This window comes from Microdochium trichocladiopsis, assembly GCF_020744255.1.
Source record: "Microdochium trichocladiopsis strain MPI-CAGE-CH-0230 chromosome Unknown B0I36scaffold_19, whole genome shotgun sequence".
Classification (NCBI taxonomy): domain Eukaryota; kingdom Fungi; phylum Ascomycota; class Sordariomycetes; order Xylariales; family Microdochiaceae; genus Microdochium; species Microdochium trichocladiopsis.
The window spans coordinates 137,123-161,346 of record NW_025763562.1 but is presented as its reverse complement, the minus strand read 5'-3'; the positions used below and the strand labels follow the sequence as shown (position 1 = coordinate 161,346).

Sequence of the window (24,224 nt, the reverse complement as noted above, 5' to 3'; positions counted from 1 at the left end):
ATCAGGACAACGGTCGAATCGACAAGCCGTCGGGTCGGAATTCGGGCCCGTGACGTACGTGCTATCGTCCAGGAGCAGCATCCCGAATCATCCTTTACACGGAAAGACATCTATAACGCCAGATCTCGTATCAACCGAGACAAGCTGGATGGCCATACTCCTACTGCAGCACTGATCAAGCTGCTTGACGAGATGAAGGTTCCCTATCTCGTTAAGTGGGGAGACGATGAGCCAAACCGTCTTGTTGGCCTTGTCTGGACATTTCCTTACTGCCTCCAGATGTGGAAGCGGTTCCCCGAGGTGATCAGCTTCGACAACACATATAACACGAACCGCTTCAAGCTTCCCTTATTCCAAGCAACGGGACAGACATGCCTTGGCTCTGTCTATAACGCTGCCTTCGGTCTGATAGATAACGAGAGGAGAGAAGGGTTCCAATTCCTCTCCGAGAGCATTCGACAGCTAGCAGAGCAGCACTCCATCCGGCGACCGGATGTGATCGTCACCGATTTCGACGACCAGATGAAAGCCGCATTGAACGACCAGTTCCCCGATGTACAGCAGCAGCTGTGCATCCACCACATCAATTCGAACATCCTGCTTAAGTCAAAGCAGAGGTGGGTTAACGCCCGCAGCAGCAGCAGAAGTAGCCCTGGTACCAGCGACGGAGAGGCAACTACCCCGCAGCCACAAGCTCAACTAACCCCTCAAGACCGAGAGTTGGTTCACACGCCAATAACCGAGGCTATCCCTCATAACTATCGAGGAGTTCTCATCATGTGGAAGCTCGTCTTATTTGCTGAGACGGAGGAGGCCCACGACGAGGCATGGGCAAACCTCTGTAAGGAGTTTGATGACCAGCGAGCTATCCTGCGGTATCTCCATGGAACCTACATGCCCGTCAGGGCCCAATGGGCCCGCTGTTTCATCCGGAAGTATCGCAATTTCGGGGTCCGTGTCACCTCTGGTACAGAAGCAAGCAACAACAACATCAAGAGCTATCTTCTGAATGGTATGAGCAATCTTTATCGCCTTTTTGAGGCTATGCAGGACATGATGAAGGACCAAGAGCGGGATTTCAACGATGCCTGCGCAGCGGATGAGGTACTTACCGCACGAGAGTATATGGGGTCCAGCTCGGAGTATCTTGGCGAACTCCGAATAGCGCTCTCTTCGAAGGGTCTCGGACTGATCACGAAACAATATCGGCTGGCAAGGAAAGCAATGCCGACAGGAAAGAATCCGTTTCCTGACCCTCTCGGGGATTGCGGCGAGGAATGCTCGGTTTCGACCGAACTTGGAATCCCCTGCTGTCACACAATCTACTCAAAGCTGGGAAGTGGCACGCCTTTCACCAAATGGGAGGTCCATCCTCGGTGGCGCCTACGAGAGCCATCCTCTCGAGATCCATACCGACGAATCCTCGACCCTAAGATCGCCACTGCTCTCCGGGGCAGACCTAAGAACACCACGCAGGTTGTTCCAGCGCGGCTAGCCATCGGGGCAAGCAGCCAGCCCAGTAGCCAGCCAGCCAACAAACCAGCAAGCAAGTCACCACGGCGCAGACGTGGTCGACCACCGGGAAGTCTCAACAAGTCAACGCTAGCTAGGCTTCCACTGGAAGTGAGCCAACAGACCAGCAGCCAGGCTAGTAACCAGGCCAGTACCCCATCCCAGCGCCAAACGCGCAGCCGGTCAGTTGTTCTTGGAGCTGGAAGAACTACAGGAGTACGTGCCAGCGGGCGGCAGACGCAGCCTAGCATTCGTAGGCGAAGGAGTCAGTGGGAGCTGCTTGACAGCGACGAGGAGGTACTTCCCTCGATAGTAGTGAGAGGATAGCGATATGGAGAGCTGGCATCTAGAGCATACTTGAATTGGTCTTGTTCTGCAGATCTTGTTATGAGCTCGATCTAGACCTGGGTTGACCCTATTGGTTCTTTACCGAAGCTGAGGGACTTGTTAAGGGAGCTGGCTTCACCGCCTTTGCGCCGATGTACCTGTGGGTCGAAGGAAAAAAGAGCGAATCAGAGGCCATGGAAGTGACGCCTGTGTAAGAGTGACGCCGGTGTAGCCATTCGTTCACGCCGGTGTAGCAATTGCCAAAAATTAAGTTAGTCTTCATTACCTGTTGTGTAACCACCTCGAGAGAAAATTCGAACAGCTCCTTGCTCCTACCTATCCCATTCCGAGTCAGCTGCTTAAGCGACGTGCGAGAGAAAAGGGGGTCGCCATCAGAACAGGAGCCCCATTCAAGGCCCATTCAGGGCCCATTCAGGGCCCATTCAGGGCTCATCTCGTCTGGGCTCGGGGTAACGTTCTTATATTCCCCAATAGAAGGCGGGAGGCTTTTCTCCGCGCCGGCACTCGAATATGTCCCATACACCAGCATAATCTCGGGCCAAACACTAGAAGGTCACCACCGCATGCGAACACCAGCACCACTACGCGATCAGCGAGACAGGAAGGCTTCAGATGGTTTAGAGGGCGGCCCCCGGGGGCGATAGTAGACCATAATGATCGACTCCAGCAATCTCTTTAGGGTTTCAGGAGCACGTCATAGTGCTGCCTGTCGTTGGGGTAGTTCTGGACTGACTCGTGGCTGAGAGGCAACTATCGAGAGGATAGCCGGTAAGCTTAGGGCTAGGAGAAGCTGTGAAGCGAGCATTGTCGGATACCGCTTGATACAGAAAAGGAGAAGCAGATCATTGACTAGTGGCAATCTGTGGCGCCAATCTGCTCTTGATTGGCCGACGCGCGAGTCGCTTGAGGTTTCCCTGTGGAGTTTCAAGTCTTGGAAGAACACAGAGAAAATCCACGTGTGAATGTTCAGTCTTATCAAATTCCATAATTACGAACAGGCTCGGTTGAAGGCTTTCAATCGTCGAAACATCGTGTCGGGTTGGCGAGCTACTGGATTGTGGCCTGTGGACCTACAGAAAGCTCTCGACAGCCCTTGGGTCATGAAAGAGGTCCCCGAGCAGTCTGAACCTTCGCCTGTGAAGACCGCAGATGAGCCAAAAGGCCCCTCTTTACTACTAACACCGAAGGCTGGCTTTGACGTCAGATTACAGATGGATAGCTTCAAGTCTAACGGGGGACCAACGACCAGGCTCCAAAGATTGGTCATCAGGAAAGCAGCCAAAGCAATCGACATCAAGAACGTCGAGATAGCTGATCTCAAGCATTGGGGAGCGATTTGTCAAGACGGCACAGATAGATTCACGCGGTCAGGCAGCTTGCTGAGTTGACAGGAATCCATGAAATTGAAAAGGAAGGGGCCGGAGTACTTGATCTTTCTGAAACATACATTAATTCAGTGCTAAATTAGGTAGGGTGGTGTGGAACAGCGAGCTTCCGTCATGTACTGCTGTCGCAAATGTGATGTCGGTTGGGGGCGGTGTCGGTTGGGGGCGGATGCACGCTAATGACTAACCAGGGATTGATCCCGGATCAGCCCCCGGCGCAGCCGGGAACGTAAGTCTGCTGGGCTACATAGCTAACGTCCATCCCTGCGTGGCGAGAACCCCTCCGTGCCGAAAAAAAATGACAGGTACTTTGACTTTAAACATGTCAAAACCTTCACACATATCGACGTCTCTCAACCTTTTTTATAAGTCGTATTCTCTAGCCACTCTTGAGCATTCTAAGCCCCTCTTACTAGAAAATTACCTTGGCGTTGTTGTCCTCGCGCCTGATCTGTAGAACGTCTCCATTTACAGCAAAAGAGAGTTCCTCCAACACGCTTCCACCATCAAGCTCTTATCACCCATAATACTTATAAAAAGGTCATATCCAAGCTTTAGGACCTCGCTACTACGCCAGTAATCGTTCTGAGCCTTGTGGCTGTTGTGATGTCCAGATCTTTATAAAATCGCTACGCAAATCGGTACCTCGGATCAAAGCGAGTGACGATTATGGTTAGTGCGAAACGACTCACACAGGGCTCTTTATGTGGCTGATTTGGAACTCTCGATGCGTCGTCCCTCGTGGCCTGTGTCATCCCTCGGCGCTCAAGCCACCAGCTTCCGTAAATCCGGACGGGACAATATTTGAGCCGACGTGGCTGATGGTGGTGTGCTGGCCTGAGAACATGACTAAGCAGTCTTGGTTCGCGCTCATTCGTGATGCAGAGCCGCTGCCTGGGTGGTCCGCGAAGGCGACGGCATCACGAGATCCGGAATTATGATGGCCGATAGGCAACGTTTGACGCACGGAGTCCAGGAAGTGGAGTGTAGTCTGGACACAACGGGCATGGCCACAAGACATGGGACCTGGCAGTACACGCTGCCCCGAAGGACTGGGAAAGGGATCGACGGCGAGCGTTCTAAGAAGAGGCAGACTGAGCAATCTTGCTTGTTGGAAATCCGAGAGGCTTAAGGCAGAGGGTGCTAGCCTCCGGCAAACACCACGCTCAGTATGAACGCCACCCCGAATGTTCCTAAATGCATCCCAATGCATCAGCTGCCCCGCTAAGGGTATTTCTCACGCAGGAACGGCGGTTGCAAATAGGCAGCTGGCTGCAGAGGACGCTTGTAGACTGGGTCAGCATAGGCGTAAAGCTCACGTAGCTACTGACCGATCAGGCCCCTAATCGTCACGTCCTTAATCGTCCATCTCCCCAACCAGCAACATAGTATCGGCCGACCTTCGTATCCACACCCGCTCTCCAGCAGCTTGAGCTACGATAACAGCCACCCAGCCCAAACCAGGCGCGTCAGTCTCGGGTCGCGTTCAGCACCACGTCAAACGTGGCGTTCCGTCTCGAGTGGCGCTCGAGAATCAACTTGTCGGCGTTGCTGTCGTCCGAGTAGAGCGTGTAGAAGAAGGTTTCCTGGCGCTGCCCCTGGCGGCAGAGCCGGCCGCACGCCTGCCCGGCCAAGAAGTCCTGGAACGGCAGGTCGAACAGGATGCCGTAGTTGGCTCGCTGGAGTCCGTTGACGCCCGTCGCCGCTGCGCCGCCGTGGCTACGTCGTGGCCGTCGTGCTGGAGCTGGCTGCTGAGGAACCACACGATGAAGGTCTCGGCTGACGACAGCCGCGACAGGCCGGGGAAGGAGGACGCCATGAGGATGGCGGTGAAGTGGCTTGACTTCGCCGCCGCCCTCATACAGATTCTAGTTAAGATGGCAGTGCCACTGTTTATCTTCGCGCCGCCACCGTATGCCGCTTTCTTGCCGTCCGAAAGTGCGGTAACCCGGATAAGAAATTGAGGACGGTTCTAGAATATCGAACGAAAAGCCAGGAATCTAAGCTCGATGAATCGCTGATCATTCGCCGTCATGATTATCGGTCAAAGCCAAGCTCCTCCTCGCTCATCCAGAGAAACCCGAGGATCGTGAACACGAACTGCAGTCCATCTTCGTTGATGTCGAACTGCTCGGACGCGACCCCTCCCAGCCGATCAAATTCCCACATCCTCATGAGAGAACCACAGATGGCAAAGCCCAAGATGAAGCGACGAGTGTCCTGAGCAGCGAGTACTTCCCTCCCGTACGTCCCAAGATCAAGCCATTCCTTTGGCGCTTTGTCGGCCGATGGGTTGCTCTTCAGCTCGCCCGGAATGAGGATTTGCGACCAGTGGCATCGAGAGTCTTTTTCACCAATCAATTCCCGTTGCGGGCGCGCTCCCCTCAGAGAACCTAAACTTGGTTTTGCTGAGATTGATGAAATCCACCGGCTTCGTCTCGTAGTCGCCGAATCGGACCGACAAGCACTTGTCATGTACATCGACATTATTTTAGCCGACAGCGCAATTATGGGCAGCCTCGGGTAGCCGTTCTCGCTCTCCCACTGTCGTATCTCTCGACAGGCCTAGTACCCGTCCTTGCGAGGCATGTGCAGGTCACACTGTCGAATATCTCGTTCGCATATATCTACCGGATCAACACCACCATGTATTAGGCCACCGTACCAGGATAAGAGTATGGTCCTTAGTCCACCGCCCATGGTCCATAGTCCATCGTTCAGCTTCTGTGATCGCTGGTCACTCAGGGGATTGGCTAGCTGTGCCACAGACGCCAGCATCTAGACGCTTTTTTCCTGCTTCGCATATTCAGGCCTACCCTGCGAATTGCCAGCCTGAGGAACCATGTCCTGATTGAGATTGCTAGCAGACCTTGACTCGCCAGTTGTCATCTCGCCTTGCAGTTGCTGGTTAGCGTCATTGTCGACGTTGCTGGATGTTGGTACGGGAGATAAGGGATGAGATATGCTCTTCCGGAAGGGATGTTCGCTGCCGGTAGTTAGGCGCCGATGTTGGAGCATTTGTGGGCCTGTGAGAGTGCAAAGTCACCGGAATCGAAGTACTTTCTTCCCTGGAGCCGATGACCGGATTAGCTTGGTTCGAACTGACTAGCAGTACGGTAGAGCATCTCGATGCCTCTAACTGGTGATGGAGAAGGTTTCCTCTGGTTGGAATCTTTCCATACAAGTTCAGGAGACGCTTATCCCCCTCGGCAGAGGGCTTCTCGTTTTGGGGAGAATCCATGCTCGCAGTTGGAAGTTGAAAGAGGAGAAATCATGGAGGTAGGCCGAACGTCGTCATCCTGCATAGAGTTCTTATAATAACCTGTATCGACGTGACGGAAGCTCCACAACTTTTGTCCGATATGTCCCGGCTCACGCATAGCACAGGCGCTAGCTGAACTCCCGTTACGTAAGGGCCGATCGCGATGTTACCCCCGCACAATGCTTCTCCAATTTCCTCTTAACTGCGACCATCTCAGCATGAGGGCATTGTTCCGCATTCTGCGTCCATGCAGAAGTCTGCCGCCTGAATCTTCAGTAATGTTGCAACCGATGCGCCCATATTCGTGATGTTGTAACCATTACGTTCTGACATACCAAGCTGAACTCACTAGAGTTGCGCAGCTTCTGATGCGATGCGAAGCTCTTAGAGCAGATCAGGCATTCATTGAGGCCCTGCACCATCGTGTTGAGAGCTCGATGGCCGAAGTGTTGCTTGTGACACGTGCGCGATCGCGACGAGCCAATGAGTCGCAGCTGCAAGAGCACCCGCCAAGTTTGCGGTCTACGGTCGACTTCGACTCCATGTGCGAGATACGAGGTAACTTACTCAATTCGTCATCATGAGAAATAAGTGACGTGGACATCCCATCATCGTCTAGCGCGCAAGCACTTCCTCAGCAGAAGCAAATCCGACCTCCGCCCTACACCCCAGTAGCGCCCCCCTCTCCGTCACCAGTGCTACAGCGAAAACTGTCGGCTTCCATCATCAAAGGAAATTCGATAACTAATCGAGTAAACAGTGCCCGGGTCTTTGGCACAATTTCTTGTTTATACAATCATCGTTCTTAGACTCTGCCCTTTCCCTCGTTTGAGGAGACCTCTCCCGTTTTCTCCCCTCCCTCTTCCTCCGAGAACTGCCCCAATCCTCCAACCAAGTCAACTTTTGACCAGCTCCAACACACAATGGCGAGCAATGGTTCGACTGGTGCCGATCCGGCAAAGGATGTTGCGGTCCGTATACTGAAGCTCCCAACCATACGCTTGGGTTTGAAACTGACATGGCGCGTGTTTGATGGTGTAGATAATAGAGGAGGAGACGGCCACATATCCTCGCCAAAAGGGACAGGAGAGAAAGCCGGCATGGATCCGTCGGCCAAGCCAAGTCAACGCCTGATCTAAGATGAGAAACCCCATTAGGGTGCGACCTCGTGAAGTTTCAGCAATCCACACATTCAGCGAGAGTTCCTGCGTGGAGATGAATCCTTGCCATCGCCGCCGCCCCACTGCACAACCCTTAACCCCGTGGTTGGAATGTCACCGTCGTGGATTACACGCCGTTCCGTTTCGAAACTCGCATGACGGCGCCGAGCATGGTGCGATCGAGCAGCTCGTACAGGTTTTTCTTCTCGATGGGCTGTTCTCGCAGATAACCCGCGAACAAGGTCTGGACGTCGTCTCTCGAGACTTCTCGCCCCTCCAACTTCGCAAATAGGCGCTGAAACTCTGCCTTGACGTTTTGTAAACCAAGCATGCCGGCCCATTGCGTGCGAAGGGCAAGCTGGTCGTTGTGGGCAGCGTCGCGGTCCATGGCTTTGCCGACGCCGACGACACGTCCTACAAAGACCCCGGCAAGTGCTAGGAGCCTCTGTTGGGAACGCAGTTGCGCTCTACATATGCTCCTCCCACTAGCGCGGTACTTGACGCCCGGCTCCCTTTCTAGGCGGGCAAGGCTGGTTGCAGTGAACCTGTCGACAGTCTCGTACGACAACGGCATCCACGACAGGAACCCCTCTGGCCGCTGGATTCCGCAGCCGTCAGCTAGGAAGTCCAACTTCAGGCTGGCCTCTAGCTCCGCGACAATGACGCTCCAGAAGGCGCCGAACGTGTCTCCTTGGTAAGAAATAGGCGGCAGACGGGAGACGTGCTCGACGCTGTCGGCAAGCCGTATGAGAGTGTAGACCTTGTCGCGCGGATCGGATGCGTTGAAGGACAGAAATCGGTTGACGAAAGTAAAGAGACTCCAGCGTTTGGACTTGACTGCCCCTACGTCCGATGGCAAGCTGTCGACTCGCTGCTCCAAGCTTCGGCTGGAATAAAATGGGACAGTGCCGTTGACGACGGCGATGAGGTCCTCCACTCATTCGCAGCCATACATCTGGTTCGGCCTTGGTAGAGAGGCCAGAAGATGGAAGTTGGATCATTCTCACTAGACCAAAATTAGTCTTACTTTGGAGAGTGTTAGGTTCGTCTCCAGGGAACCAACTGGAAGTACGCGTCCGTGTATTTCGTCTGTGCCGCAGCACATTTCTCGGCGTCATAGATGCCCCAGTTCTGACAGCAAACTGCCATGGGCGGTACCCGTTTTGATCAAGGCTCCACCGAGAACCTTGTCAAAGCCAATCTCTGGAGTGGGTGATGTACGCCACTGTTCCAGGCCGCTCGGACTGTCGCAAGACCAAGCACCTGCGTGCTTCTTGTTCGAGATGGCGGACGACGCGGAGGACAAGCCTTCCATTTGAGAGGAAAGGGTTGCCGATAGCTTCTGGAACTGGGCAAGGGGACTCAGCTGCGCGCGTCCTCCAGAGCGTGAGTACGTAATCGAAGCAGATGATACACGGCTTCCCAAGCAAGTGCGAGGATTCCGGCGGCGAGACCAGTGTCATCTTCTTCCTCCAACCCTCAACGACCGCTCGTATCTCTATACAGTAAACTATCTGCCTTGCCGCCAGACATATGCCGCTTGACCATGCGCAGCTTCGTCATGCCATGCACGCCGGTGGCTGTGTGGGAAAACGCCTTGTTAACTCAATTCGGTGAGGCTGCGGTAGGCCTGGACCAATCTTTGTGTCGCTTTCCTCTCTGATCCTTCGCATCTCTGATTCTTCCCCGCGGATAGCTCGCGACAGCAGCATCCGACCGGGTTATATCTTAAAAACTTTACTGACATCATCGACCTCGGCGCGGAGAACCCACTCCCGAGGCACGACGTGGGGGGACTGTAGGCCGGCCATCGTCCCACAGGACGAGGACGGCATCTTGGCGTAGGAATACGACGAAAAAAGGATTCTCCCAGCGAGGACGCTCGTGGCTCACTCTCACGAGGGCGGCTGGCTACACACACCTAATCTGGAAAACAGTAGCGACTTTCGCAAACGCCACAGCCCTTGACGCGTTTGAGGCGGGTTGGGAGGATATAATGCACGATGACGGGCCCGGGACTCTGAGAGTAAAACTAGTCTATTTACGGGCACAAGGAACGCCCGCCAGGAACACTGACAATGCGGGGGTCGTGCTGCAACATGCAATTCCAGCGCCCAACACGGGTCCAGACGGTGGGTGGCCCAAGAGCACGAAAAGGGGGCCGACGCGGCTTCATGCCCCGGTTTCATCCTCCAAAAAGTCATCCTCGGGAGACTTCTCCTGGTTGTAGAGACCCTCCTCATTGCAACCATCGTGGCCATCGACGGGAGCCGAGCCGAAGGTGTGGGTGCGCGAGTTATCGGGGCGGCGGGAGCGCGAAGGAGACGACGCGGTCAGGTCGATGGTGCTGTCTGAGTGTTGGACTGGGGCATCAGGGAAGCGTCGCGAGCCTGACGAGCCGGGACACGCTAAGGTAGCAGATCATACAGGTCGGCCTCGGTCCGGGCCTGATGCGAGGAGATGCTGTGCGGGAGGCGTTCGCGGTGATAGGGCGGTTATTACGCACCGGCAGCCAGCACCGGACGCTGGCGAGGGCGGCGAAGGCGCGATCCTTCATGTCGGAAAGGCGGTTCATCAGACGCGACTGGATCTAGGCCGAATTGTCCATGTTGATCAAAACCTTGTGGTGCAGTGTCCTGGACAGTGTTAAGGAGCGCACTCAACGTAGTCTGGTTGGTGTTGCAACTGTTGGTGCGCGGGAGCGCAGGAATTGCTGTTGAGGACGAGCCGGGTATCGCGCCCGAGGACGGTGCTGGAGAGGTTCAACTCGGCTTCGATGCGCATGCAAGGAACCCGTGGACGTCCTTGATGAGGCCGAGCATGCGGTGCTGTTGGGGGTGAAGTCGGTCAGAGTGGTCTCTGGGATGGAGGCCGCCATGATTGCTGATCGGGAGCGGTAAGGGGGTCAGCGGATAGCCGAATTGAGGGTGAGAACCGCCCGTGGTTGGGGGTCAGGTCGGCCGTGACAGTGGGTCCGTATTTGGCATCCAGCGAGCACACCTCCAGGGCCGGGCTGTAGTCTAGTCCTCCCCCAACGTGCCAGTACGGACGCGCCCCACTACCCTTGGAGTAGCCACGGCGTGCCGGCTCAACCTGCGAGGCTGCCCATGTCGGTCAGGCGAAGAGCTTCCTGGAGCTCGCACGGGAACCCCGGACCACTCTGCGCGGAGCAGCCGTTAGATCGGGGTCAGCCCGCGCAGGGTCAATTGACCGGCAGATTGTCTCCTAGCTCGGAGAGTAGCCTCTGCGCCATGTCGCGGAACTCTTGGACCTCGATGCGCTGGCCGAGATCGCTTAGTGCTCGCCTGCCGCCTTCCCACATGATCCTCACCGTGCCTCCCTTCTACAAGCGTCATAAATTTTGTGATCATACTGAACTCGCTGTACGAGCCATCTGTATGGCAGCGCTGATGCCCGTCTCGGAATGTCACAAAGATTATCGGCTTATCCACCCTCTTATTCTGCCTCATACCACATAAAGAGAAGCTGCCGAGTGGAGCGCAACATTGTCCCCGACTGATGGTGAAATACACACGGGGCGGGCTAATATTGCCTTTCCGTCGCTGTTCAGCAGCAACTCCTAGAATCTATCGACGACTCCCACCAGCCTAGAGGTTAAAAGAACCAGTCCTGATACCTCGCGCCTTAATTGAGTCGCCTTTTCTTCAAATCCCACCCCTCTTCCATCCACTTGTCTACCAAAGTCCGACTTTCCTCTACCTATAGAGGCGCGCGATCAGAGAGTAAAGGGTGTCCTGTTGTTCTCTTCCCGATTCAAAATTTGTTGGTCTGATAGCGCCACCATTAGACTTGACTTTGCTGGTGGAATTACTCCTGTCTTAATTGTTCCCGTTGACCACGACACCTGTTTCGGCGGTGCGTCTCCTTATTGGGACTCTTCTACAATCGTATTGGCCAAACCTGAATAGAGAGGAATTTTGAGAGGAAGCTCTGTACGTCGTTTCGCCATCTGCTTCCTCCGAAGCAGGGAAGAAGAGGTCCGACAGCGCTCGAGTATTCTTGCCATCATTCTTGTGCTCCAAGAGCTCTGCACACTTACTTTGTGCGAGCAGGTATGTTGCTGGCCATCGCCCAGAGAGCTGAGTCATCGTCGATTGATCAGATACGTCTCCCTCGAGTTTCAGACAACACTGGCCTGCGATCTGTTCCAAAACTTGACGAAGAATGTAGAGGCTTTTGTATCCTTGAACATAGTACAGTTCATTGCTGAGAGTTGGGAGAAATATCCGTTCTTGTGCATCCAATAGAGAAACCAACCGCTCTAAGTGGCATAAGTCACACCCGGGAAATTCCGCTTGCATGCGGAGAGTGAGGTACGTGCTGCTCGGAATAGACCATGGCTCCAGTAATACGCCCTAAACCGAGTTCGGGACTTCGTACTTGCGAGAAAGGTGACGAGCGGCGTGAGCTAGATCCTCTAGCTTGATGGACGGCTCAGTAAAACCCCTATTGCACTTCTCTTGTGGCGGAGCAAGATTGAGCGCACGAGGCACATGTTTTCTGAGTTTCCAGTTTCCAGTTTGAGCTCCGGTTTGATGGAGGAAATAGGTCTCCGCCCGGTGAGCAAGAACTGCACTATCCGTAACCTCCAAATCGAATTCGCGAGACACGCTCAGCGATGACCAGATGTCGCGGACTTGTCCCTTGTCGACCTTGAGTAGCCCGCAGACGTCTGCAACCGTCAAACCCCAACTCTTTGGCTCAGGGGTACGATATATTTGCAGTAGTTTGTCAGCTTGTCTATGCGCAAGCGAGCCCTTACCGAGTATTCGGTGGGTCAACTTGAAAATGTCCCAGCAGTCGGTTATCGTCGTTGGGTGTCTGGATGGTGCATGCGAGCCGCAGAAGCCTCCGATGAAGATGTTTGGGGACCTGGCGTCCCGGCTGATGTAGACGTTGTCTGCATTGAGATTACCATGAATGCAGTTTAAACCGTGGAGCTTGAGGACTGTGCGGAATAGGCCCCAGAAAACTCTCCTCGCCATGCCCTGGCAGCCTTTGTCTTTTTCATTTCTCAAGTCTCGACTCACGGAGACAGTATTCGTGCGAAGAGGTGTTAACGATATGAAAAGCTTGTCGCATTTGATGAGGTTTTTAAGGAACCATGAACTCATCAAGATTCTGAAAAGGTCAGCTTCCAGTTAACCGCCGGAGAAAGAGCACTCACTTTCAAAGCTTGCAGGGAGCGTATCGACGACTTCATTCTATTGTAATCGGCGGACTTGTGGGTTGAGACTAGGAATTGTTGTCGTGTCCACGGAGCTATTGCAACAGCCATGTTTGGCTGTGCGAGTTCGTGTGGATAATACCAGAGGTCGTCTTTACGCTGGGTATTGAAACGGCTGGGTTCGCCCAAGATAGTCGTGCATGCCTGCTCGCCCAGAGAACGAGAGACTTCACTACGTTGGGGCGGGGGGTCGGAGTGGAAGACTTGGGAGCGGCAGCATAATACTTCCAGCCGAATACTGTCAACTTCGACCACGTTCGCAACGTGCACGTTTAGTCCAAGCTTGGTTGAATTGTCCAGAAGCTCGATACCATTGACCCGAAATGAGTTGGGCCCAAGTTTCTGTATGTAGTAGCCGAATTCATCGCCGCAGATGCCGAAGTGGGCACGGCTGATTGTCGACCTCCCAGAAGGGGCGATGACAAAATCCGCGATATCGTTCTGAAATTTCCGTCCGAATACAAACAAATTCGAGTCCACCTTTTCAAGCATTTTGCGCCCAGAAAAGCAAGGTGCGAAAAGGGCATATATCATGCTCGAGCTCTTCGAGCGGTTTTGGGTCAGCATTTGGTGCTCACCAATAAGTCGCTGGAATTCTGCATTATGTGTTCGTGTTAGCGGCCTGGTGTCCTGTAATTTTGCAATCTTCTTGTCCAGGTCTTCTTTCTCGATCGGTGACGCGGAATCGTCGAATCTTTCTACCAGCTCTCTCCTTCACTTACCTGAACCTTATGGGAAGATTGGGGTAGCCCGAATGGCCGGGGGGGTTAACCCTAACTGTAAGTTTGTGTCCAAGCTTGGGGTTCGGAATGAGTCCAATGGCCCGAGCGCCCCCACCCCTGTTGTATGGCAGACACGCGCCAACTGGACACAAACTGCTTGTGAATGATGGTCAGGTAGCTGGGCTCGTCTGGTGTGCCCGTCTGATCCTGCTAGAGTACATATTCGCAGGTTCAGAAGCCCAAGGTTGTCGGCACTGCGACAGACTACTGTCGCAAGTACGACGAACCACAATCGGCGTTGCGACGACGAATCGTCGCAAAGATGGAAACACACGATGAAGGACAAAGGATATATAGATGGAGGATCTCCTGGCCAGACAGTCGTTACCTTTGTACTTCAGCGATCAATCTAAGTATCGCCCTTACCCTTCACTTGACCTAGTCACTCAATTGATCCAAGTGTGATATCTCTCCCAAGAGACACGAACGACAACCCCAGAGATCACGACAGTACGGAGTCAGTATTGCGCAGGCGTTACCTACCTTCTCAGAACATAAACCCCAACCGCCCGGTCAGACGGATTGACCCCCGGAGGCCGGATCGTGACACATACATTCTTGGCAAGGGCAATAAGCGAAGGGGGTTTGAATCATGCATCTGAGCTTCGATTTTCTAGTGAATTGAGGCTACCTAAAACTTTTGGTTCTGGGTGCAATAGGTATATGGTTGATCACCTTGCATGCTTCTGAGGTAGTACAGTAGACTTGCGCTCCTTCTAATCATTGACGCTCGGTCGGAACCCCTAACCAGACCTTAAGCCTATATGCGACTCATTCAAGGTATGATCCCTCATCGAGGTCTATTGCGCCGAGCCCATTGCAAGATTTACAGCGTTGATTGAAAACAACAGCGTTGTATCCGTTCTGGGGGTATTTTCTAATCATTATCGCTACCTTCTTACTATGCCATATTTAGAACAACCAAAAGTTTAGTCAACCTCAATTCACCAGAAAATCGAACCCAAGAGGCATGATTCACCCCCTTGGGTATTGGCTCTACTAGGAGTGTACGATCTCCTTACAAAGGTTAAGTTCTGTCGACTAACCAATAGTAGATGCATAGTAGCCGCTAGCCCACTATCCCCGCATTATCGTGCAGGTAACTAGCGCTGAATACCCTAGCCTTTGTCATTGGTTAGGGGACCACCGCAGCGCCCAATTAAGACTTTGTTCTGCCAGAAATAGCGACGTTCCTCCCACAGGGATACTCTGGCCTGGACACGCCCTATTGTGAACCTTCGACCATCACTAAGCCGTCCCTCTCTCTCCAGCCCTCTTCCTCCAAGGAAAGGTTTGAACTATTTTACTAAACTCGGTCGCTGTTCCCAACCTGAGGCTCAGGCTGAACTCCACCCGGACATCTTGTCCTGCCCCTGCGAGAGGACGTCACCAACTGCTGGGGATCTGGGCATTGTCGGAGTGAGGCGCATGAGATAGGAGGTTGTTATTTGTGGAGAATAGTATTCTCAAGTTGGGACGAAGAAGGAGCTTAGCGCTCTACAGGCGGCGCAAAATGAGGAAGGCGCTGGAGCGCGCGACATGGGTAGAATGAGCTACAGTATGGCATTTCGGCGACCCTAGGAACTTAAAATCGGGTTGAGACTGTCGGATGGCGCGTGACCTGACTGTTGGTGATATGATGTGATTGCTTGTGGTGGAGCTTTCAATACTTGGCCAATTGGAACAATGCCTGCTAGTGCTGTTACTTGTTGGTTTGGGGGCCCTCGTCATCTTCTCCACCATTATCAACGGAATGCACTGTGATAGGGGAATCCTGAGGTCGTACCAAACCAAGAGACACGGGTAATCATCAATGGCGAGGCTTGCACCTATATATGGAAGTCACTCCTTCCAGCTAATTTGTTTTAGGAAGTTCTTTCAATTTACACAGCTACAGCATGCATGAGGTTCTATGCGCGTACCACTGTGTCCGGATACGGCTCACGTTCGATTGGTCTAGTGTAACATACCCCTTCGGTACCTTACTGGGAGCGGGAATATAAATCGTTAGATTCTTCCTAGCATTGCTTCAACATACAATTCCCACAAAGTCGTTGGAGTTGGTTGGAAATCAATCCGAGAAGATGGACCTGCATCGCTTAACGAAAGATGGAAGACGCCTCTGGTATTTCTTTCGGATCATTCAACAACCGAGCATTGGGAGAGCTGCTGGATCGGGACCTTCAGGTATTTGAGACGTAAGCCCCCTGCGAGAATTGTTACTAATTTACTCAGCCGTGGCTGACCGTCGTCCAATTGACCCGCCTCCAGTCTTGCAGCTGAGAATTTTTGAAGGGGATAACATGGACTATGTACAAGATATTACGCCTATGTATCTTGCGCAATTCTTCGCCTATGCCTCAATAGAAGGAGTTCAGCAAGGTGGTAGACTGCTGATAGCGAAGAAAACTGCAGCTATCCTTGGAACAACAGTTGCTGGTAGCTCTTTCCTAAATCAACCAGAACCAGCTTACTACTTCGTATTTGACGATCTTTCGGTTCAGTTCGAGGGCCAATATTTTCTGAAATTCGACTTATACGAGCAGCAAATGTTAGACATGGACAGAGATGCTCTTTTGGGAGAAAGCGACCATGTAGACATCGAGAGCAATAATTATTTCTCCCACAGACAATCCATATCGTCAGCAGCTTTCTCAGTTGTACCGCCAAAGCGTTTTAAAGGCTTCACATACAGCACTGGCCTTAGTTGGGTCTTGGCTGAGCAAGGCATACGCATCCGTATTCGCAGCGACCTTCGTGCAATGAGAAAAGCTGGGTCTCAAGCAGGATCCACTCGCATCAGTGGCCGCCACCGCTTGGTCGAGAACCGATCAGTCGTTCATCACCTCACGACCATCTCTTCCGTCACTAACCGAGGCACTTCAATTTGTTGATGACGGCTGAATGTCCAGCTCCCGGCAGCGTGGCGAGTTAACCTGCATAACCAGTAAGTTCAGCTCATCAGCATTGTCAAGTTATCCTCGCAAATTCTCTGGAGAATGCCTCCCGCAGTGGTGATCAGACATTTTTACGTGAGCTGAGAATGAATGACATGAAGCTGGGATTATGGAAGTTCATCGCTGGTGTAAAGCTCTGCCAAGAACATATGGTCCTGTTCAATAGAATAACAGGCGCCAGACAGCCGCATCCTCTATCCTAACCGATCCGACAGTAGATTTATATCATGTAGTTAAATAACTTACTCAGCCTACCCAATCAGAAGCGCCTTCTTCATCTGGTCTCCAACCTCATACGGCACTGAATCAGTGCTATGGCTGTTTGTGTTTTGAGTATTCTCAAATCACAGAATTTTCCAGGCAGTAGCAGAACATGCTTTGAGGGAAAATTTAAGGTCTCTAAACTCGAAAACTCTTCTGTTGCCAAAACGCTCTAAGGTATGTCCCTTATGGCAGAAACTGCGCTTACGCTAATGATTCTATAGATGAAATGGAGTCAAGAAGAGAGAAAGCCATGTACTATTCTATTTGCAGGACCAGCCACGGATCTCTGGGTTTCAGTGTTCCTCCATAATACTAGTTTCCTTGATGAAGCAATGGCGCAGGAAGGCCTTGGTGCCTTACGTCCACTACGCCCATTTCATGGCTACAGTGGGACCTCCCTCTATAGGACGGTCTCAGACTTCCAGGTTGCACAATTGAGTCTAAGCTGCAGCCTATGACAGATGGGGTCCTTGAATAGCTGGGAGGGATGAGCCTTGAAGACTAGCCTAGTAGTGCACTTTAGAGGCAAAATGTGGCATTGCGGTTCGACATTCCCAGGCAATTACTTAGCCTGAATCCTGTACCTGACTAGTTACAAGGACTCAAGCGAAACATACAGCTGTCCAATGAACCTTGAGCATAACAAATTCTCGATCTATCATCTTGTACACTCTAGGTCCTATTTCCCAGAGCCACTACAGCGGCCACGGAGGAGAAAGTCGTCTATTGGTGCATGGAGATCCTTTGAGAAGGCGCGTGTCTCCTTCCTATAGAGTAATATGGGGCGATTATGGAAGGTTCGCACCACAGCAAGCCTCACACCTCGATCACCCTCGATAATAGAGGCATACACTTGCTGTGCCGACTCTAAAAGTTGGAAATTGCCCAGAGCCCCTTTGCTGCCGCCTTAGACATCTGGAGCTCAAGAGCCTTAAACGATGGATGGGCAAAACTCTACGCGAAGACATCAAGCGAGCTCTTGCAGCTCGTCGATGGTTGTATAAGCAGCAAAGATGATCTTGGGAACGGGTCTACTAAGCCAATCCCGGACACTCTCATCCACAGTACTTACAGATAAAGCGCAGACGAGTGATTTTGTCATACAGAAGTAAGGGAAGCTTAGGAAAGGCCTCAATCAGAAATAGAATTTACTGGTAAATCTAGGGTCATATGAGTCTCCATAGAAAACTGTCTCGCCATCCTTGCTCCAGCGTAGGAAGTATGAAGGAGGATCTAATCGTGCCATCTCACGGCCATCGTCTTGATCTGGAGCCCGACTTCGACCTGGCCAAGGTGAAAGCTGACCTACACTGCACTACCAAAAGAGTCCGTGCGTAGCCCACATCTGAAGCACCACCATTACGAAGTGACCAACTTGTAATCGGATTTATATAGCGAAACAGTGTCTATTCGATTAAATGAGGGTATCCCCGTAATCTGCAGCTTCTGCGCTTTAATACTTGGTGTACCAGCCATGTGCATCTCGGCAGGCCTTAATACGCCGTGGCACTGACTGTAGTAGTGCGCGTACCTTGCGTTCTGGGATCTCTGCCCACGCGGATTGAATTATCTCTTTAGCCCGTTCAATATCGGAGATATTGCGCTTCATATAATGGAAGTGAGGTTCCTGTCTATAGATTTGACGCTTCAAAAGCTGCCATACATGCTCAATGGGGTTGAGATCTGGCGAGTGAGCTGGCCAGTCAATAGTCCAAATGCCGTGAGATTCGAGCCACTCCGTCGAAGCCGTGGCACGATGAATCCCGGCGTTGTCCTGCATGAACGGGTCTCCAGCCTCATAGAGCGGGAGCAATCCTTCCTCAAGCACCTGAAGATAGCTCTTTGCGGACGCTCCGCCGCGCGGAGCATCTGGATCGGGCTCGACAAAGATCAGAGGACTTAAACCGGCCTCTCCGCCGCGTTGCCAAATCATTGCCCACACCATTATGGAGATTCGTGCCTTCACATGAACCTGCGGGTTCACGAGGTCCTCGCGGTACCTCTCATTTGACAAACGGAGGACCCATTCTGATTTTTTATCTGGTCGATTCTGGACAGTACATTCGTCAGAAAATAGGGTTCTTTGAAGGTATCGTGCGCGATAGCCACGGCCATAATCTAGGCAGAATTGGTACCGTTCGGCGGCGTCTTCTTTCGTGAGTTCGATGCGGCAGGCGGCGCGCCATTTCTTGAGGAGGGTCTGCCTGAAAAAACGGCGAAGAGTTGGTATACTGTATTTGCACTGAAAATGGCTTCTAGCCTCTTTCCACGTAGCCCTCGGGGAGCCTCGGGCCCAACGATAGGCCTGTCGAATTGCCCGGCCTCGGAATAGTGGTTTCGCACCTTGACGGGGTTTTGAAGCAAGCTGTCGTCGTTTAGTAGCCTTCATGATTTGCTCGCCGACTCGCTGCCGTTTGGTGCCAAGTGCCTCCGCGATCTCGGCGTGTTTTGCGCCAGCGCCTGCTGCGCCAAGTATAAAGGCACGCTGTTCGGGAGTGAAATCCTGGCATTTCTGACGATTGCCGGATACAATGGTACCGAACTCGCGCAATTTGGACATCGTGGGCGCGTACAATCGTCGATTGAAGTTGTTGTTGTGGATGGCGGGATCACGACGCGTCAAAAATGGGGTGGGGCGCGCACGGATTCTATTGGTAGGTGCGTGTAACCTGTGCTCGAAACGGATTTTCCTTTATCCAGCATCCAGGGAGCAGGCTGTCACCAGAAACTGCGAGTTCTCTTGATGTGGTCACGGATGGCCTCTACAGTTAACGGTTGGTTCCCATTCCTCTATGAGTTAAAACATCTTTGTGGAGGCAGCGTCAAATGTAACTAGCCCCCGCAAAATGGAGTATTCTACAAGCCTGCCTTGAGAACATCATTGTGCAAAGTCGGCGTAATCGCCTTCAGCAAGAGCGATGGGTAAAAATGGTTCCAACACGTTACCTTGGAAGGATTGCGCGCAAGCCTGGTTTCTCACACATGGCGAGAAGTCAAATGTTGTATGACATTCAATATCAAACGCCAAAGTGAACATAAGGAACCCAGAGCGGCCGCCTCGGCTCCGACCCTTGTCTCAATTCAGCGTCCCTGTCCGCTCCCGATGACCGTGACTTTCCGCGTCCGGCATCCTCGACCTCCACCCACTGGTCTCGGAGCGTCCTCATCGCTCGGTGAAGCCCCCGGCTTACGGTTTCATCCCGGATACCCTCATCCCGCAGAAACTCGTACGTCATTCTCGCCATGTCCACACATAACCCGTCATTTACGCTCCAAAGCGTGCCCACTACATGACGGAACCCCGCAAGCTGGCAAGCATTGGCCAGATGGATGCTCTCGTCAACAGACCCCTCATCCAGGATCTGACCAGTCCCGCATGCCGAGAGGTACGCGAGGAATGGCGGCTTCGAGGTAAGGTTCGTCTCCAGGAGGCTCGCCACCGTGAATGGCTTCCGATCCCAATCATCCAGGAGCAGCTGGCTCTCCAGCGGTTCCGTGGGATGCGTGCTGCCGTGGCCAGCAAAGTGGAACATCTTGCAGGCCTCCAAGGCCGAGGCCACGTCGGCCTTGTACGGTCGAGGCCGGGCGTGCGGCAATCCCACCGACTCGCAAACAGCTACTACGGCATCAACCTCGTCGCTTGCATGCTTGAGCGGTTCCTGTTTTGGCGTGTTCTGCATGGCAACGACAACGGCATTTCGGGACTCTCCGGCTTCCGGCGCGTGCTGTGGCCGTCGCCGACTATGTATGATCGCCTTGACGGACGAGGCGTACGATGAGACGACTCTGTCGACCGCCGTCTCGCCGGTGCGCCTTAGATGGTGTCCCGCTGCATGGAGTGGAAACCGGGTCAGTGGGCCGGTGGGGACCCACCACACGTGCGGCCACTGACTGTCCGAAGGAGGTCCAGTAAAGCCTAGAGCATTAAGAATGGGACAGACGATGGCATCCCAGAGCCACCCAAGCGTGTCAAGAGTTCTAAGTTCCCGGACATGGTCGTTGAGCGCCTCTCGGGAGAGGTGTGGCAGCTCCAGCAATCGGATGCCGGACTGCTCAATGACCAAGGCATCGCAGCGATACGAGCTCACGTTCAGGTCGACGATCGGGCCGTGCCGCGCAGCCTCCAGCATATCGGCTTCCGATGCGGAGAGGAGGAATCGCTCAAAACCGGACTTGGAACGGATCGTCTCGAGGAGAGCGGCAAGCCGGGGTCCAGCGTCGCGGCGCCGATCGCCTTCCGTCTCTGCGGCCAGAGTGGGGCGCTCGGCAGCGAGGGAACGAGCCGACGCCGGTGCGTCCAGTTGATCTCGCACGTCGATAAAGGAACGTACCAGGTCGGGATGCTCGCGTTCGAGAGCGGCAAGGTCGGATTGCTCGAAGAGGGCTCCCGCGATGACACCACGACCAGTCTCAAGCAGTTCGATAGCAGCAGCAGGGCCTCTGTTGGCATGCAGAGCAATGGCTGTCGCGTCCGACGAGAGTCCGACAGCCACGGAGAGGAGGTGCCGCTGGTCTGAGTTCTGCAGAGAACGGGGGGTCAATAAAGGAATCAAGTCGATCGTCGTTTTGGCAATGGCGTATGCTTGTCGATCTTGAAGTATAGCTGGGGATGTCAGAAGATGACGGCCGGCTGCGACACGCATGCTCACAGCGGAGGCGGACTGACGCAAGGCAGCGACGAAGCGTTCCTTGCCTTCCTCGAGGTCTGCCATCGCTCCGTTCCGCGAGAACCTGTCGCTTAGACAAATTCCGAGGTTGTTCAGCCATCCAGCCCGGTTCGGATGATCTGACGGGGTGGCATCGATGGCTTCTCGTCCTACTTGGATCGCTTCCTCGAGGTCTGCCATCGCTCCGTTCCGCGAGTATCTAGCGCCTAGACGAACTCCAAGGTTGTTCAAGAACATAGTCCGGTTCGGATGATCTGACGGGGTGCCATCGATGGCTTCTCGTCCTACTCGGATTGCTTCCTCGAGGTCTGCTATCTCTGCAGTCCGCGAGTACCTGTCACTTAGGAGAGGTCCGAGGTTGTTCAAGAATCCTGCCCGATCTCGATTGTCCAGCGGGGTGGCATCGATGGCTTCCCGTGTCACACGAATGGCTCCCTCGAGGTCTGCCATCTCTGCAGTCCGTGAGTATCTACGGCCTAGACGAACTCCAAGGTTGTTCAAGAACATAGTCCGGTTCGGATGATCTGACGGGGTGCCATCGATGGCTTCTCGTCCTACTCGGATCACTTCCTCGACGTCTGCTATCTCTGCAGTCCGCGAGTACCTGTCGCTTAGATGAGTTCCGAGGTTGTTCAAGAACGTAGCCCGGTCCGGATGATCTAGCGGGGCGGCATCGATGATTTCTTGCTCTACTTGGATCGCTTCCTCGAGGTCTGCCATCTCTGCAGTCCGTGAGTATCTACGGCCTAGATGATTTCCGAGGTTGATCAAGAACCCAGCCCGGTTCGGATGATTTAGCGGCGTGCCATCGATGGCTTCCCGTATCATGTGAATGGCTTCCCCGAGGTCTGCCATCTCTGCAGTCCGTGAGTATCTGTCACCTAGATGATTTCCGAGGTTGCTCAACCATCCAGCCCGGTCCGGATGATCTAGTGGGGTGGCCTCGATAGCTTCCCGCGTCAGACAAATAGCCTCCTCGAGGTCTGCCATCGCTCCGGTCCATGAGTATCTATCCCCTAGACGAATTCCGAGGTTGTTCAATAATATAGCCCGGTCCGGATGATCTAGAGGGGCGGCATTGATGGCTTCTTGCCCTACTTGGATCGCTTCCTCGAGATCTGCCATCTTTGTAGTCCGTGAGTATCTGTGGCCTAGAGAACTGGTTGTCCTGGTATTTCGAAGCGGCTCGTTAGTAGTCCGAAGTCTTTGCCAGGGAGGAAACTTGTCACCCACCCTTCGAAGCTTTAAAATCTAGAATAGAATCGGCCCTGGTGTCGAATGAGTGGAAGATTCGACCTCTGCCCTGCCTAGAATCACGCCCGAGCCACGCACCCACATGCGGCGAGCTATCACATTCTTAATTGCCATTCGTAACTGCTGACACTCAATGCTGACTTGGCATCTTCGTGGCTTGGCGCACTCAGCTTTCAGCTGGCAGAATCTGCATTCGTTGTACTGTAACCACCCTTTGGAGAAACTTAGCTTCTAGGATGGGGGCCACCTCGTCATAGCAGCGTCATGGCTCGTCTTAGACTTTCAGCCGACAGTCAGCGCGTGCTGTTTTGTCACTTGTCAGCAAGGCTCCAGAGTTAGATTTGTAACTCCTCGCAAATCCACCGGTGCAGGGTCGCCACATGCTCTAACCTGGTGCAATTTGTCATTTTCTGTAGGATCACTGGGACTGCTATCTCGATGCCTATTGGCTGCCGCGCGTACGCTGGTCCCAGACGTTTGTTCATGTTCGTGCACCTGCCAGAAAGTCGGAATTGTCTGCTCGTCGTCCGGAATCGAGGTAGGGTCCGCAGGCCATTTCCACTCATCAGGCCAACCTGTAGGTCTCGGCCAGTCCGAAATACACATTCTCAGGACATGACGGAAACGGTGCCAGGTCCCGGAGGAGCTCCTTCTCGTCCAGGGCCTCCAGCCGGACATCACTGCTTTCCCACCGGAATGCGACGTCCGGACCTCTTCAAATCCAAGAATCCGGGATCCTCCCCTTCCTAAGCACCCAGCAAAGACTAAAAGCTCTGATACCAGGCTACAGATTCTGATCGCCGCCTACGACGACGTCATGTCGGCTGTCTGTCGCGGGTACGAAAACAAAAAGCAGGAGAAGGCCAAAGCCAGGACACCATTGCCGACCGGCCGCAACAAGAAGATCGACAATACCGCCGAGTGCGACGAATGGGAGCGCTACTTCGGCATCGCCACCCACGCGGCCCAGGTCAAGTCTAACTGTCTCGTCGCCCTGAAGGCCGTGGCCCTTCGCTGGGGTCGCGAAGTCGTGCTGCACTATGACTGGGCATCCAATGGCCCGAATTTCTGCAATCTGCCTTAGCTGCCACACTTTCCCCAGTGTGACGCGCTGTCACGGGGTGATAACGCCTGCCTGGTCGTGTGCCGCTGCGGTATGCGCTGAGATGAAAGGGAATGGAGATGGATCCTCTAGCCGTGGTTTCTTGAAAGGCTGGGTGATGTCGGGCAACGAGGCAGTACGGCGGCGGGTGGGAGAAGGGGCAGGAGGGGCGGCCCGGTCTGCGGCAGGACGCCTGGTCCAGACTTGGTCAAGAAGGCGCTTGGCCGCGGATAGCAAAGAAACTCTCTGGCTTGAAGGTGGTGGTATTATCCAGGGCTCCTAA

General features: G+C 53.6%; 9 protein-coding genes across 9 annotated transcripts; 2 read left to right on the top strand and 7 right to left on the bottom strand.

Annotated features, from left to right (window-relative positions):
- Window positions 1-4,561: 4,561 nt before the first annotated feature.
- On the bottom strand, window positions 4,562-5,431 carry B0I36DRAFT_389968 (uncharacterized protein). Its single transcript, XM_046161373.1, has 2 exons — window positions 5,030-5,431; window positions 4,562-4,964 (listed from the first exon to the last, which is right to left on the bottom strand). Exons 1-2 carry the CDS (start codon window positions 5,104-5,106, stop codon window positions 4,715-4,717), a joined length of 327 nt encoding a protein of 108 aa, XP_046003902.1. The 5' UTR covers window positions 5,107-5,431; the 3' UTR covers window positions 4,562-4,714.
- Window positions 5,289-5,579, bottom strand: B0I36DRAFT_211754 (uncharacterized protein; the record flags this gene model as incomplete). The annotated part of the gene is made up of 1 exon (XM_046148921.1): window positions 5,289-5,579. A coding segment is annotated over one exon (291 nt), but the record flags the coding sequence as incomplete, so codon positions are not given.
- Window positions 5,535-6,568, bottom strand: B0I36DRAFT_342639 (uncharacterized protein). The gene is made up of 2 exons (XM_046156098.1): window positions 6,386-6,568; window positions 5,535-6,231 (listed from the first exon to the last, which is right to left on the bottom strand). Exons 1-2 carry the CDS (start codon window positions 6,484-6,486, stop codon window positions 6,024-6,026), a joined length of 309 nt encoding a protein of 102 aa, XP_046003900.1. The 5' UTR covers window positions 6,487-6,568; the 3' UTR covers window positions 5,535-6,023.
- A 1,226-nt stretch (window positions 6,569-7,794) lies between these two features.
- On the bottom strand, window positions 7,795-8,816 carry B0I36DRAFT_370436 (uncharacterized protein; the record flags this gene model as incomplete). Its single annotated transcript, XM_046159911.1, has 3 exons — window positions 7,795-8,510; window positions 8,621-8,673; window positions 8,731-8,816. 3 exons carry the CDS (start codon window positions 8,814-8,816, stop codon window positions 7,795-7,797), a joined length of 855 nt encoding a protein of 284 aa, XP_046003899.1.
- Window positions 8,817-12,043: 3,227 nt separating this feature from the next.
- B0I36DRAFT_356734 (uncharacterized protein) lies at window positions 12,044-13,407 on the bottom strand (the record flags this gene model as incomplete). The annotated part of the gene is made up of 2 exons (XM_046157672.1): window positions 12,044-12,760; window positions 12,856-13,407. The coding sequence occupies 2 exons, from the start codon at window positions 13,405-13,407 to the stop codon at window positions 12,044-12,046; spliced, it is 1,269 nt and encodes a 422-aa protein (XP_046003898.1).
- Window positions 13,408-15,760: 2,353 nt separating this feature from the next.
- Window positions 15,761-16,591, top strand: B0I36DRAFT_257881 (velvet factor-domain-containing protein; the record flags this gene model as incomplete). Its single annotated transcript, XM_046151046.1, has 2 exons — window positions 15,761-15,884; window positions 15,933-16,591. Coding segments are annotated over 2 exons (783 nt in total), but the record flags the coding sequence as incomplete, so codon positions are not given.
- A 2,445-nt stretch (window positions 16,592-19,036) lies between these two features.
- B0I36DRAFT_356732 (uncharacterized protein) lies at window positions 19,037-19,478 on the bottom strand (the record flags this gene model as incomplete). Its single annotated transcript, XM_046157671.1, has 2 exons — window positions 19,037-19,122; window positions 19,262-19,478. 2 exons carry the CDS (start codon window positions 19,476-19,478, stop codon window positions 19,037-19,039), a joined length of 303 nt encoding a protein of 100 aa, XP_046003896.1.
- Window positions 19,479-19,935: 457 nt separating this feature from the next.
- B0I36DRAFT_300586 (CHAT domain-containing protein) lies at window positions 19,936-22,992 on the bottom strand (the record flags this gene model as incomplete). Its single annotated transcript, XM_046152028.1, has 2 exons — window positions 22,819-22,992; window positions 19,936-22,753 (listed from the first exon to the last, which is right to left on the bottom strand). Exon 2 carries the CDS (start codon window positions 22,708-22,710, stop codon window positions 19,936-19,938), a length of 2,775 nt encoding a protein of 924 aa, XP_046003895.1. The 5' UTR covers window positions 22,711-22,753; window positions 22,819-22,992.
- Window positions 22,667-23,923, top strand: B0I36DRAFT_356730 (uncharacterized protein; the record flags this gene model as incomplete). The annotated part of the gene is made up of 3 exons (XM_046157670.1): window positions 22,667-22,756; window positions 23,256-23,377; window positions 23,623-23,923. 3 exons carry the CDS (start codon window positions 22,667-22,669, stop codon window positions 23,921-23,923), a joined length of 513 nt encoding a protein of 170 aa, XP_046003894.1.
- Between the last annotated feature and the right edge of the window lie 301 nt (window positions 23,924-24,224).